At 44.1% G+C, this 15,000-nt stretch overlaps 2 protein-coding genes across 2 annotated transcripts; both read right to left on the reverse strand.

Annotated features, from left to right (window-relative positions):
• Positions 1-894: 894 nt before the first annotated feature.
• LOC134447039 (uncharacterized) lies at positions 895-7,524 on the reverse strand. Its single transcript, XM_063196324.1, has 6 exons — positions 7,059-7,524; positions 6,734-6,946; positions 5,590-5,843; positions 5,287-5,472; positions 3,973-4,962; positions 895-912 (listed from the first exon to the last, which is right to left on the reverse strand). Exons 1-6 carry the CDS (start codon positions 7,522-7,524, stop codon positions 895-897), a joined length of 2,127 nt encoding a protein of 708 aa, XP_063052394.1.
• Positions 7,525-7,637: 113 nt separating this feature from the next.
• LOC134447040 (uncharacterized) lies at positions 7,638-11,905 on the reverse strand. Its single transcript, XM_063196325.1, has 9 exons — positions 11,818-11,905; positions 10,584-10,744; positions 10,406-10,486; positions 10,114-10,242; positions 9,906-9,983; positions 9,403-9,528; positions 8,846-9,306; positions 8,415-8,745; positions 7,638-7,868 (listed from the first exon to the last, which is right to left on the reverse strand). The coding sequence occupies exons 2-9, from the start codon at positions 10,722-10,724 to the stop codon at positions 7,638-7,640; spliced, it is 1,578 nt and encodes a 525-aa protein (XP_063052395.1). The 5' UTR covers positions 10,725-10,744; positions 11,818-11,905.
• Between the last annotated feature and the right edge of the window lie 3,095 nt (positions 11,906-15,000).

Consider the following 15,000-nt stretch of genomic DNA (forward strand, 5'->3'; position numbering starts at 1 on the left):
GTTCTTTTGTTTTCGTTGATTTTGTGCAAGTTTGGGTCCCCATAGAAAACAATGGTAGAGCCTTCAGAGACAGAGTTCCGTCTACTCTACAGATCAGAGTGTAGGAGGCTTTTCTGTTCATAAAACATCAACACTTGCACCTAGAAGTTTAGTTGACGCGTTGACGCTCTATGAGATGACTCCAAACGGTGAAAAGATCATGTCCCAACTCCCATTATTTTTTAAATGGCAGGTGTGTAAAAAGTGCTGAGCCTTCCTGAAGAGTTCAGCACATCTTCCACAAGAGGTCCATTTGTGACTGAACCGTTTAACCTATAAACTTCATTCAAGGACTGTTAGAAAGATCACATGTATAACTCCAATCTGTGAGCAGGACATGTGCCAATTCTTTTTAGTTTTTTTTCCACAACAGTGATCTAACAACTAGAAACTGTTTTGATTCTGCCCTCTGCCTTAGAGCACAATACTAACTGCCATACAGACAATCAGAACAGGTGCTGCCAATAAAGGGTTCCATCTCAACTGTCACTTTCTCTCAACATTCTATTCTTAACGAGCAAGCGGCTGCACCAGTGACGGACTGGGATAGAGAAACGGCCCTGGCATTTTGCCCCACAACGCGGCCCCGCGGCCCCAAGACCCCCCAGTAGCGCCCCCCCCCCCCACCCCACCCCCCCCCGCCCCCCCCCCTCCGCGCCCCCCCCCTCTCCCCCCCCCCCACACCCCCCCCCCCCCCCCCCCCCCCCCCCCCCCCCCCCCACGCGCACACAGACACAGAGAGATAGAGAGAGAGATACACACACACACACCACTTCGCGGAAGTTGCAACAACTTGGTGACCGCGCACCACATGAAAACACATTGGTAAACACAAGGTGCATCCTCCTACTAGAACTAGGTGCATGGTGCATCCTACACATCAAAAACGGTGCGTTATAACAAGCGCACTCTGCACTCGTTGGCCCGCCCCACACAGAGAGAAATTGTGACTATTAATAAAATAGTAGGCCTAGTAAACACTGAAGTTTCAGAAACCGACCTTTAAACAACAGGCACCAGGCAAGCATCAACGTGCCTACACACACACACTATAAAATCAATGAACCAACCACTTTTGATGTCCGCTTTGCTCTCGCACCGCTTCTTTACGCAAAAGCCCCTTCTTAACGCTGGACAGTGGCCCAGCTATATGATGACAAGACTATGAGTGGGAGTCAGTCCAACTTCTATGCTAACCAGTCCAGAGCTGAACGCAAAACAACATACCGTAGGCTACATCGATATGGCTACTAAAATGTATTTCAGCAAGACAAGCCACCAATTCGAGAGCCCATTACCAAGTCATGAAGTTAAGAATAAGCTTACAGTACGAATAAGAAAAACTATAACAGCCCCCAGATTACCACAAGCTAAAAAGGTTTACAGATCACATCACCTTGGCTAGTAGCGAGACTAGCCACGGACTGGCTTATGACAGTAGAAACGCGACCTTACGTGAAATAAAAAAAGTGTCACGGCGGACACAAACAATGTTTATTAATGGAAATCCTTCAGCCCTACCTGGTCTTATTCGTAGCGTCGGGCGGTGCAACACATCTTCTAATATCCATATTTGTGTGGGCGAGAGACCATGTGTGAATGGCCTTGTGATTTCTTGGCGATTGCAGAGACAAAACAACACACTTCTTCATGGTCTTCTTCCAAGCAAGCCAAGAAGCTGGCATAATAGATACTAAGACATAGATTCGAACAGAACACCGTGTTTTCAGTGACAACAACCTTGAATTTATGGGACACTTCTTGTCCGCCACACACCGCAATGCTCACAGGAAGTTTATCGTCAGTCACTAGGGAAACGGAGGACTGAACTGATTAAGAAAATACCTGAAAAGACCACAAGATGGCAGCATCTCACCGCGTAGTGACCACCAAACACCTCCACAAGTCAAGTCAAATGTGCTATCAATTTCCATTGCCGCTCCCCCTTCTTTCGTTTAATTCCTCCTCTTCCTGGACCTTCATTAATTTTTCTTAATAGCTATAATTGTCCATTCGCGTCGCGACATCTACCGTCAGTTTTTCTCTACAACAAGCTTCAGAATGTTGATGAATCTTTAGGCCTACGTTCTTTTTCTTATGGCGGGGAACCAAACTAAATAAAATAAAAAATCCCACAAAGCAATGCTTTACTACAGTTGTCTCAAACAAAAGCAAAATATAAATAGGTAGGCTATAGTTTTTTTGTATTATTTTGAACACTTTTACATCATTGGAATATATATTCAGGAAAAATACAACATGAAACATAATGAGACCCACCCATCAATATGCCACCGTCCGTGTGTAATGTATGGCAGTGTCAGTGGTATAAATAGCGAAACGATGTCAAAAGAACGCTGTTTGATTAGAACTTTGAACGCAGGCAGCGTGATATTTGCTTCATAGATCCCAGATGTATGATTATGGGGCCGCAACGAGCATTGGAAGGGCCGCGAAGGTTATCTAAAAGGCCGCGGCCCTTCTGGCATGTGCCCAAATGCCAGACTGTCCAGTCCGTCCCTGCGCCAAAGCTGGGGAACATTTGTCCGTATAACAAGGGGAAGAAGGGGGAAAAAAGGGGGAGAAAGGGGGAGAAGAAGGGAAGAAGTTCACCAAGTCTCCGTATCGAATCCCGCTCGAAGCAACGGAAAATCAAATATATTGTGTTTTTTTTTCCTTGTTATGATAAAACAAATGGATACATGGTATATTTTGACCAAAATGATACTCTAGCCACCACTGAGGTGCATTTGGAGGTTTTTTTTATTGTCAGAAAACCTGATGGTGGTGGCATCTGATGGAGTTCACCAAAAAACACATGTTTTACATGTTTTTGACATGTTTTAGGAATATGCATACAATAAGTATCTACAGTCATGTTGAATTGTTAAAGTAATTCACTTTAATACAGTAAACATATGTTTTTACTTCTAATTCTGTCTGTCGCTGTTGACAAAACAAGAAAGAGCCCATTTTATGAAAAATGTTAAACATGGGGAGCTTGGGTAATACATTCACTGCACAGCCAAGACCTACATATATGATAATACACCTCTATATTTTGGATTTGAACAACTTAAAAGCCGTTTTTGGCACATTTTCAAGAATCAGTGGCCTACTTCCGAGAGAATCTAACTAATGAAGAAAAAACACATGTACAAACATACTGTGCACACACAAACATAAAGTGTTTATGCAAGATGCCATTGACTTGAGAGGGCTATTTATTTTGGTAAATGCAGGTACAAATTAGGCCACTTTCACCACTCTCAGATTACTGTCACCACTGTCAGTTCTTAAGTCACCACCGTAAGAAGGAGTTTTGTACATTTTAAATGAATGTGCTTACAACATTTTCCTTAGGAGTTGTTGAATTATCAAAGTAATAGCCAATTTAAGCCTACAGGAATATTTGTGAAATTACAAAAAATTGTTTGTTCTATTTAGGCTTTAAGTAAGCATCGTATGACGGTACATATTTTAAAATTAGAACACATGAAACAGTTTTACAATAGAACAAAAGTGAATTTTCAACATTTAAAGGCATATGTGTGAACCAAAAAATACACATTATCACTTAAAAACTCCAGATACATATGCAACCAAATCAATGCAACCAAATCAATACAATTTTAATTACTTTAATTGTGTCTGACGGTGTTGACAAAAAACAAGGTGTGATCAGAGAAAAGCCTGATTTCTGAAAAAAAAAAAATCTGTCAACATTACAACCTGTTTTAGCCACTTTCTCAAGAATCAGTGAGCTACACAAACACACCCTACATGCGCCTCCTTTTTTGCAGCCACTCCTCCTTTGACATTTTCTCCGTATTTGGGCAATAAATTTTGCCTTTGTACTGGCTGTGTCCAGTATCTCCTTTGCGGGACTGTCCACATTTTCGGCAAGCATTTGATGTTACTGTGCGGGTGTACTTCCGCTTTTCTGCCGGTGGAGAAGGTGCATGCAGGAGACACAGGACATGACACAGGGCGAGGTGTGATAAATTGAGAGTCTGCAGATGGCTTGGGCAGAATGTGTCGAGGGGCTGAGTGACTGATGGAGGCTGGGGCTGGAGGCACGGCAGCAGATGAAGCTGAGGCAGATGGTAGAATTTTTCTCAACTTGGTCTTCACCTGACCAGCTGTGTTGGGTGGCATGTTGTATGTGTGTAATGGGTGGCTGTGCCGTGGTGGTGAAGCAGGCTGCAGTTGTGCTGGAGGCAATGGGTCTGAGGACACTGGCCGAGCCACAGGGAGGTCCAGTCCTTGAAGGAGCACACTAACCTCTTGCTTCTTCAAACGGTCATTGTGCCAGCTAATCAGTGTTGTCTGATTAACCACTACCAGCTGCAGGGTGGTTTGCCGCATTTTGCCGTGGTTTGCTGAATTCATCAGGATAAGCTGCCTGATCTTCCGGTAGTCCCTCAAAATGCAGTCCCATCTGGATAATGAGGCTGTGCCTTGCTTTTTTGGGGTACGGTAAATGTTGCAGAGCCTAATGAATATCAGCTCAATAAGACGGCAGCAGTCAGGCCACTGTGCTGGGGAGCCAGTGGAGCCCAGGACACACCTCTTTGTGCTGTCGACACCAGGGGTAAAGTCAGCCCTCTTTTTTGGGGACCTAAACTTCCCCGTGAGAAGCCTGTCCTGGTGCCGAGCAGCATATACCAACTTCTCTTTATCATATGGGTCCAGGTTCTGCCACAAGCCAACAATTGTGTCCTCCTGCTGTGGACTGAGTACCAGGCTGGTCTGGCTCCTCAACTCAACCAGGTACTCTGCCAACTCATCAGCTCTAGCCAGTCCAGGAATGCCATGTCCACTTGCTCGCACCGGAGGAGCAGGAGGAGTCGGGGCAGCGGGCAGCAGAAATGGACCCTGAGTGGTGGTGGGCAGCAGAGATGGACCCTGAGTGGTGGAGGGCAGCAGAGATGGACCCTGAGTGGTGGTGGGCAGCAGAGATGGACCCTGAGTGGTGGAGGGCAGCAGAGATGGACCCTGAGTGGTGGTGGGCAGCAGTGATGGACCCTGAGTGGTGGTGGGCAGCAGAGATGGACCCTGAGTGGTGGAGGGCAGCAGAGATGGACCCTGAGTGGTGGTGGGCAGCAGTGATGGACCCTGAGTGGTGGTGGGCAGCAGAGATGGACCCTGAGTGGTGGAGGGCAGCAGCAGAGAGGGTGGACCCTTGACAGCAGGCAGAGAGAGCAGCTGAGGAGGCAGCTGGACGGTAGGCAGCTGAGGAGGCACCTGGACAGCAGGCAGCTGAGGAGGCACCTGGACGGTAGACAGCTGAGGAGGGGTTGGCAGCTGAGGAGGCAGCTGGACGGTAGGCAGCTGAGGAGGCAGCTGGACGGTAGGCAGCTGAGGAGGCACCTGGACGGTAGGCAGCTGAGGAGGCACCTGGACGGCAGGCAGCTGAGGAGGGGTTGGCAGCTGAGGAGGGGTTGGCAGCTGGACGGCAGGCAGCTGAGGAGGGGTTGGCAGCTGGACGGTAGGCAGCTGTGGAGGGGTTGGCAGCTGGACGGTAGACAGCTGAGGAGGGGTTGGCACCTGGACGGTAGGCAGCTGGGCACGTGGATCCTGGGGAGTGGGTCGATGGATGACAGGAAGCTCAGCATCTGGTGCCACTAGAACATCCACAATGGCCTCCTCTCCTAAAGTATCAATGAAGCCTTCGTCTTCTTCCACTTCTTGTTCTACAGAGATGTCCTCCAGCAATTCTGAGGTCCTTGGTGACCCAGGTGTCATGTCCTCCAGGGGCTGTCGACTCTGCCTCAACAAGTACTGGACTCCAATCAGCTCACCTGGGCAAACATATCAAGAGAAAAATTAAGGGAAATCAATGTGTTCTCTGGGAGGTACAGTAGAGACAGTAGAGTGTTATGTGTTAATCCTGAGGGGAAATTAAGATGTCCAGTACCATACATACTTAAATACAGAATACACGAGACATTACACACATCATTACACACACACACACACACACACACACACACACACACACACACACACACACACACACACACACACAAACACAAACACACACACACACAAGGTGATTGTCCTGTGTGGCTATATCGGAGAACAACTCTTCAATTTCTCTTTTTGTGAACTTAAATAAAGTGTTTTTGGTAACACTTTACTTTACGGATCACTAATAAGGTGGTAATTTCATGTTAATTTCATAGTTATTTCAGGGTAATAACTGTTTGTTTTTAGTAACAACAGCAAAATAACCATACAGTTTCCAGTGCATTGTGGTGACACCCTGATGACTCGCAGCACGGTGACACTTTGTTGACACACACACACACACACACACACACACACACACACACACACACACACACACACACACACACAGACACACACACACACAATGCACTGGAAAACTGTATGGTTATTTTGCTGTTGTTACTAAAAACAAACAGTTATTACCCTGAAAAAACAATGAAATAACTATGAAATTAACACGAAATTACCACCTTATTAGCGATCCGTAAAGTAAAGTGTTACCGTGTTTTTTCCATGATATGTATTTATTTCTCAATTTTTTCACGTCAGATCAGTTCAGGTCATGTGCATACTAGTACAAGTACAAGTGCCACAACAATGAAAATACAATTCACCTTAGCACTCTGTCTGCACTGTGCAATAAATAATTAACAAAACAATATCTTATTATATGATTTACCTGTGTATGCTGCAGGTGGAGAGAAGCCAGGGATCAATGGTACGCCAAATAATGCTGTGTAGTTGGTGTTGACAGCATACACCAGCTCCCCAGAGTAGGTCCGCAAGCGTGAGTCGTCCCCAACAGCAAGTGCAGCTGCAGCGCGGTCTTTATTCCAACGGAACAGGCCTTCCAGAAGATAAATCTGGAAATTGAGGCTGTTGGCGCTGTTCCCTGTGAAAACAGAAAGAAGCCAGCACATTAATTTATGACACCGACAAACATAACAGTGCTGTACAATAACATAAGCATTAGTGACAGGGTGTCATATTATGTAATGGCGAACCTGGAATAAACCTGGCAAGGTGGCAGTGGAAGGACTCCAAGGATGTCGAACCTCTGGCACATCTGTACGTTTTCAAGGCCACTCCACCCTTGTTGAGAGTTCCCGTTTGAGTGTAGAGTGGCACATCTGGAAGGTCCTGGATGCATCCCACGTGGCGCTTCTGGATATTCCACAAGTGCTGTATTCGTACCGGCTCAAACAAACCTACTCCCATTGCATCTCTCCCTTTCGGCCCGCTGAGCTCCTCTATCAGCTTCCCCAGGAGGCGGATGGTGTTGTCCGTGCCGCGCGTCCGTCTCCTACAGTGAAGTGCCAGCTCTGCCTTGGTGATGCAGTTGTCCACTATCACATCTGTCAGAGAAGCCGTGGGCAGGCCTTCTTTGGTCAGCTGCTCCCTCTTGGCCCTTCGCAGGAGAGCAAGGTCCTCAGCGTCCCATTCAAAAATGCATGCTGACAGCCTTGCCATAAAGATGGGGTAAAGCTGATGGGCATCTGTTGTGACCCCTCCAGCCAGGCGTCGCATGAAATGCCAGATGTCAAGGCGGATGATGATACCTGGCCAGCCACCAAACCGCTGCTTCAGCTTAGTGTCTCCCGCCTCCTTGCAGCAGTGGCAGTCCACATAGAGCACAGTTGGTGGAGAGAAACGCCTGCCCTTCTGTATCGCTCAACCAACCCCGCTGTCATCGCGTCAAGCCCATTACCCTCATCTGTAGTCAGGACGCTGATGAGTACCTGGCCGAATTCGTTGCCCACAGACGTCATCCACTGTGCCGTCCCCTTCGCAGGCCCACTCAATTTTTTCGTGATCTGAAGGAAACAAATCAAACGGAAACACAAAATAAAACACATGCAGTCATCATTAAAGGACCAGTTCAGTCAATTTCAATAGGCTGTAGTATTGCTCACCCTACCCTTGACTTGTCAGTACCCGGTGATGCCACATTTTTCGGCTAAGCCCTTTCCGAGATATGAGCTATTCTAAAGGGGGCAGCGTTTGTTTACATTTTTTAAAAATTAACATAGGCCTACTCCAAATATTTTCCCATAAGGTACCGCTGTTTGCTAGTTGTTAGCTGATGTTGTATAACCTTTCAGATGTTTTGGGAATAAATAAACATGTTTTTACGAAATGTAAACAAAGAGCTGCCTCCATTACAATGACCAAGATCTCGGAAAAGGCTGAAGTAGGGAAAAAAAAACTTCAGATACTGACAAGTCCAGGGTAGTGTGAGCATTACAACTGCATGTTGAAATTGACCAAACTGGTCCTTTAAGGTTATACAAAATGATGATGGGGTAGTGAAAAAAAAGATACATTCTAAATTAGAGTGCTATTATTGAAACAGCTCTTACTTTTTTAGTCGAGTCCATTTTTAAGATAGACCCATAAGTTGAAGTGATGGCTGCCTTGATGTCATCCAGCCTGTGTAGAATGTCCTTGCTGTAAACAGTGAGGAGCCACTTGTAGCTTGGCAGTTCCACAGGGTCTGGAGGTCTCTGAAAGGACATCTGTTGGAGGCCGAGGTTGTTGTTGCGAAACCCCATACACTCTGCGGTGTAGCGATTGACCCGCTGCAACCACTGCTCGCTGTGGTTCTCCTTCAACTGCCCGACCAGGCGTACCGGTCCATTGCCCATTGTTCTCTCACGCAAAAAACGGATGGCACGTATATCAATGGCATGTCTGATGAGAAAAAAAGATAAATAAAAGCATTATAATCAAGTTGCCATTTTGTATGAATAATATTATCAAAGTTAACATAAAAGTAAAAAGTAATAATTACTTTTGTGTCAGGATGACCCTAAACTCAGAGCGATGGGCCAGGTCTAGCTGCTGCAGCACGGCGTCTCCCCAGGACAGGTAGCTGGACCTGCACTTGGTGCAAATGAGGGTCTCTGTGACTAGGTTGTAGTAGCTGTCAATGTCCAGCACCTGCCGGACCCTCCTATGCAATCCACCACTTGTCAGTTGATGCCCGACGCATTCCGAATTGGTGCACTTAAGACTCACACGCCACAGCCTATAAGGCATCCAGACCAGCAGACGGTGGGAAAAAAACTTGTCTGGAGTGGGAGCCTGATGGTACAGGAGATTTGGAGGTGGGGGGTTGTACCACAGCTGAAGGTTGTCCTTTAACTCCATCTTCCCCTTCGCATTTACTCGAAACAGGACTTCAGCCACCCACTTATGGTCCTCCTTCGGCATCGACTGCGGCCAGAGCAAGGGCAGATCAGGGCCTGCAGACTAGGTTAAAACACAACATGTTTACACAACACTGACATAGGAAAACACAACAGTGCACAGACAAACTCAGCTTTGCAAGTGTTGATTGTATCTTACTGAGGTTTCTGTTGCTGGTGGAAGTAAGAAGGAAGAGGAGGGTTGGATGATGGGCCGGAGAGCTGGAGAGGGTTGAGGGTTGACGGCTGCCGATGTGGATTTAGATGGAGATGGACTAGGAGGAGCCTGTGAAATATATTCAGGGGTATTTAACATTTCATTGCTATGAAGTAGTGAGTTTTCAACTTACAAGTCAAGAAAGGTAGCCAATTAATGCACGCCGTACCTCCAGTGGCCTGCTGTAATAGTGTCTGAAAAGTTAAGTACCATGGTACTACAATGCTATGACATAACACAGAGCCTTCAGTAATGCACGCCGTACCTCCAGTGGCATGCTGTAATAGTCTTCGAAAAGTTAAGTACCGTAGCTAGTACCACAATTCTAGGGCATAACACAGGGCCTGTAGAAATGCACTAAGATTTGGGCATTGCCATTCTGGTAACACCAAATACATAACGGCATGTCTTAACAGGTTAATTGAAATTGAGTAATATCATTTCACCTGAGTGGGTTTGCGTTGCACGTTTACATTAGGTTTGGCTGACGCAACGTGAGAGCCTCCAAACCTCGACTTTTCAAACTGTTAACAAAAAGTAAAAGAAAATAGTTAGAAATGGATGGAAGTCAGTGAAACTATAAATCATTTACTACCTAAAAGTGTGTCTGTATTTCTAAGTGAGATGTGTAATGCATTAATATTGTATGCTGACCATCGACAGTGTCATCTTTGGCCGTACAACAGTGCCCACAGCGCTGGTGTCCACTGCACTTCCTTGGACTGTAACAGTGTCCTCTCTGGTGTATGACTGGCTGGTGGGTGGGTTGGCTGGTGGATGACCCTGTAAGATGTGNATAATAGGACAAATAATATACAACCTTCCAAGAGTAAATTTACACAAAGGCACTAATATAGCATCTATCGCACCGCTTTTGGAATTAATCTATTTCAAGGCTTTCATAATAAATCTATACAATGTGACAATGCATGGCAATCGAAGGCACCTTGTGAAATCCACACGAGCAGGTGGGAGACTTCAGCCAGAGAGTGACCTGACCCCTGGACTGAAGAGGACACTTTTCTATCTGTAAATGTGAAGAGCAATAGATGGCAACAAGAAGTTTAATAACTATTAATCATCTAAGTGAACTTATATGTTTAAAAACTGCATTTAGCATTTACCTTAAGGTACAGTTCATGCCACCTCTTCTGTCTAGGGGCAGGTCTGTTGCCCTCACCAGACGGCCACACTCCTGAACTGGCAAACTTCTGCAGACGTGCCAGCCATTCCCCATCACTCATGGCTTTGTGAGATTTAGCCATCACGCCACGATACTTTCCAGCTGACATAAAGAATGAAAGAGAATAATAATTATCAAAACAACAATAATATAATAATCAACATAACATAAACCATACATGTATAGCATAGATATTTAATGTCAAAAGCAAAGCTGAGCCATACACTTGAGTTTAAGAATATGAACAGCCTTAAAAGGACATGGACTCTCACATTAAACATGATATCCATGCATTGAATATAACCTCAGCATAATTTAGGCCTTAATGTCCAATGCCATACTACACTTTGCAAATAAGCAGGTAACTTCACCCTTATTGCTGCTTACAGAAAACCATACTGCATAGAAAAATAAAGCTGACCAAGCTACATCTTCGTAAAACCAACTACGAGATATGAAAGCAAGAACTAAGCTATTCTGGCAGTGCCTTGCTATAATAGCTACAAGGCATCAAAATGGCATCAAAGCGTTTACAGAAATCATCACATGAAAGCGCCACATCCCTGAAAGCATTGGCCTAAACCCCAGGTGTAGTTATTACCGTGTTTATTTTACAGATGATACACGTTCATTTTACATTGAGACATTACGTGAAAAGCAATTCTGACGGCCTCCTGCTAAGTTATTACTTACAACTTGTAGTACAAGGCATCAAAGTGTTTACACATCCCTGAAAACATTGGGTTACATCCCAGTTGTCGCGTGTTTATTTGACAGATGTTCACGTTCACTTAACATTAGAGAAAGTTACGTGATTCGAAACACTATCATATCAAGGGAACAACAACATTGGAATTACCGTAATGCTTATCACCACCTAGCATGGATGCTAACACTGACAGACAACGTATCTCAAACACGGCATCACCGGCATCACACAAAGCATGAAATATTAGATATTACCGCTTAAATCTTAAAAGAAATTAAGTTATGTTAGGTGTGGTGATAAAAAGTAGCTAAAAATTCGTTTGACCAAACTGCCGCCAACACTTCAACACTGACCCTCTGACGAAAAACATCGATAATAACACCGAATGGTTTTATTTATTAATACTCACAGAAACTCTCAAACTCAAACTAAGCCACCCATCTCAATGACAATAAACATAACCCACCTTTTTCTCAGGTTCGCTGGTCTCGTTAGCAACTTCTGACAGCTCCGACATGGGATTGCCAGTGCGAGGCGACCAACGTGGACTTGTTTACATCACGTGACGTCACGTTCAGCGTGCTCGCTCAGCAGAAAGATAGAAAGCGCACAGCTATTCGTTTGCAAAACATGTATTTATTAATTTGATTGGACGGCTCCCATGGCCTGATTGGCCCGCTGTCGAAAGATAGAGCTGGCCCTGCGATTGGAAGTAGAAAGATAGACCTTACGTGCTAATTGGTGTTTGAAAGGTGGAGCAGGGATCGCCATTGGATGAAAAGTACAGACTATCGGCTTCCAGGTAGGGCTGCACTACAATTCTAGAACTCTATTGTACAGCTCTTCAATGCAATGTGATATTGTCTTGCTGGAATACTTCTGACAGCCAGCTGCTTGGCTCAATGGATGAGGTGCTGGATTAGAGATATGGAGGTTGTGAGTTCAAAACTCACCCAGATCCATGTTAATTTTCAAAATTATATCATATGCAGTGTTTCTTAGCCAACTTAAAATAGCATTTATGTCATTTAGTATCAATGGCAAAGGTGCTGGATTAGAGATATGGAGGTTGTGAGTTCGAATCCCACTCGGACCCATGTTGATTTTCAAAATCATATCATATGCAGTGTTCCTTAGCCAACTTAAAATAGCATGTATGTCATTTAGTATCAATGGCAAAGGTGCTAGATTAGAGATATGGAGGTTGTGAGTTCTAATCCCACTTGGACCCATGTTGATTTTCAAAATTATATCATATGCAGTGTTCCTTAGCCAACTTAAAATAGCATGTATGTCATTTAGTATATCCCCAAAACGCGGAGCTACGACACTTTCAAGATGGCTGAATCCAAGATGGCTGAATTGTTTGGCCCATAACTTCTGACTAGGTGGATGGATTTTTCCCACATTTCTTTCAGCTTTGTTTTCTCAATAGTAGTAGCGGCCTTGCCTTTTGGGGCAGAGCTGAGCAGTTTTATTTTTGATATCTCTATACCTAAATTAAAAACAAACTGCTCAGCTCTGCCCCAAAAGGCAAGGCCGCTTCCAGCATTTTCTGTGAGAATGCAATCTAGTTGTTATTTTTTTTACACATTGACATTTCTTGCAATAATGTGTGTGTGTCTACTTTTGTGTGTGTGTGTGTGTGCAGGGGCGTATCCAGGACATTTTTACTAGGGTGGCCAAGATGACACACAAATATAGTCTGAGGTGGCCATGGAATCATGGAATTATATACACATACGGGGGTCCTCCCACACAGAAAATGTTGCATTTATTCTATGCTATTTCCTGCATTTTAAAGAAAAGCACCAGTGAACTTCAAATACAATATTTTGTAGTAGTATAATATATATATATATATATATATATATATATATATATATATATATATATATATATATATATATATAGTATTGAAATGTTCTATGTTTAGGTCTTTGTTTTCTATGTACGTATTCACAGAAATTAAAGATAAATGCACACACATATCCTCATTAAGTTGTGCCAGGCTTTTAATTGAAAGTGCAGTGTAATCTGGTTAAATGCTATGCATTCACATATAAATATGCATAATTGGCCATTTTTAAATAACTGAAGTATGAGAGAGTAGACACCAACTTCATGAATGACATCTGAACCTGACATACCATGCTCAGTAGGTGGAGATCCAGACAACACAGATTCACAGTCCGTCTCCTCCTCCTCCAAATGTGGCTGGTCAACTGTGGTAATACAAGGATAGTTTAAAATGACAGACAGACAGACAGACAGACAGGTCCATGCACATATACATATAATACAAATCTTTAGTTCATCATCTTCTGTCTCAACATTTGTCAGCTGTTAAACCCTTTAATGCATGGCTTTATACCTTTGTCGTTACCAGAGTTACCATAGTGTATTACTAAAGACCCTGTGTTATGTAGTGTGGCACTATGACAGAACCTTTTTGATGACAATAACAGTGTTCCACTGGTTGAACGGCGTGCATGAAAGGGCTACATGTAACTAATTCAAACTTTCCATGCACAACCTACCATCTTGTATTGGGGTAGTGGACTGCTCATCAACACTATCCCTAGGCTGCTGGCTTGTGTGGGCATCTGCACTGGTGCTGGTACTGTAGCTGACTCTGACTCTTTTTTTTCTTGATAAAGAAGCTCTCAATATCGTTTCTTCTCTTCATCTTAATGTCACTCACTGGAGGAAATGTAATCAAATCAATGCAACCAATTAATCATTCAATCAACTCACTCACTTCTAAGCAAACTGGCTACAATATCAGAGGGATTATTCTCGAATCTCGAGTACACATGTTGTGTTCATGAGTTTTGTGTTCGTGGTTGTGGTTCCCCTTAGAGTAACAACTTTGACTTCATTCAACAATGTCAGAATACAAAAAAAACCCCTATATTATTGATGTTGACAGTGTCAGATGTCAAAGCAGTGGCATATGGTTTTAACAAAGAAATTACATGACGTGAATTTCAAGTCTGAGGCGCCGTCGGCCTGCAAGGCAATTACAGCTGTGAGCAGTGGCTGATTCTAAAGCCGTGGCTGCAGGGTTTTAGCAAAGAAATTACATGACGTGAATTTCGTTGGTGAACAAACTCACATCTGTACCATGATTTTGTGTGCGTGACGATTTATTTTCGCTACGTTTGAACAAAAGGATTACGATATATTGACACATTTGAGGTCAAATATGTACCGCAAATTTAGCTATTGGGGGGAGTCATACTCTGAAGTGGACTGTGGGTTTAGGCAACACATCTGTGACTGATGTGAACTTGCTTACTCTAAAGAGGCAGAGGTGCTCTTTACTATGACTTACTCCGACTTTATTTAAGTTTGATTTAAACTCCAAGAAAAGTCAAGACAATCGAAGAAGCAAAGGAGAAGCTTCTCACTGAGAGAAGGCATCACAACAATCATAGTCCAGCTTACCATTAGTTAATTTCACATGCTAGGTTTCGAGCTAGGTACTGACGTCTGCCTACCGATCCTGACTGTAGATAACAACCGACTACCCTTTCCAATGCGTGGCCAATGGGCCAATGCTATCCATGCCATGTCCCTATCCAAACGGTTTCATATTAACTATCCTGTTATCAACAAAAAAATAAACTGACGTGCACGTTAGGAT

The sequence above is a fragment of the Engraulis encrasicolus genome, chromosome 4 (genome assembly GCF_034702125.1).
Source record: "Engraulis encrasicolus isolate BLACKSEA-1 chromosome 4, IST_EnEncr_1.0, whole genome shotgun sequence".
NCBI classification, from domain to species: domain Eukaryota; kingdom Metazoa; phylum Chordata; class Actinopteri; order Clupeiformes; family Engraulidae; genus Engraulis; species Engraulis encrasicolus.

Excerpts from the sequence above, each read along its gene's own strand:
- LOC134447039 (XM_063196324.1), bottom strand. The coding sequence starts at position 7,524 with ATGGCAAGGCTGTCAGCATGCATTTTTGAATGGGACGCTGAGGACCTT. Across the intron at positions 5,844-6,733 it reads TCCACCTGCAGCATACACAG|GTGAGCTGATTGGAGTCCAG; the intron begins GTAAATCATATA and ends ATGTTTGCCCAG. Across the intron at positions 5,473-5,589 it reads CCCAGCTGCCTACCGTCCAG|CTGCCAACCCCTCCTCAGCT; the intron begins GTGCCAACCCCT and ends ACCCCTCCTCAG.
- LOC134447040 (XM_063196325.1), bottom strand. The coding sequence starts at position 10,724 with ATGGCTAAATCTCACAAAGCCATGAGTGATGGGGAATGGCTGGCACGT. Across the intron at positions 8,746-8,845 it reads AGGGTCATCCTGACACAAAA|ACATGCCATTGATATACGTG; the intron begins GTAATTATTACT and ends TTTTCTCATCAG. Across the intron at positions 7,869-8,414 it reads AAATGGACTCGACTAAAAAA|ATCACGAAAAAATTGAGTGG; the intron begins GTAAGAGCTGTT and ends TGTTTCCTTCAG.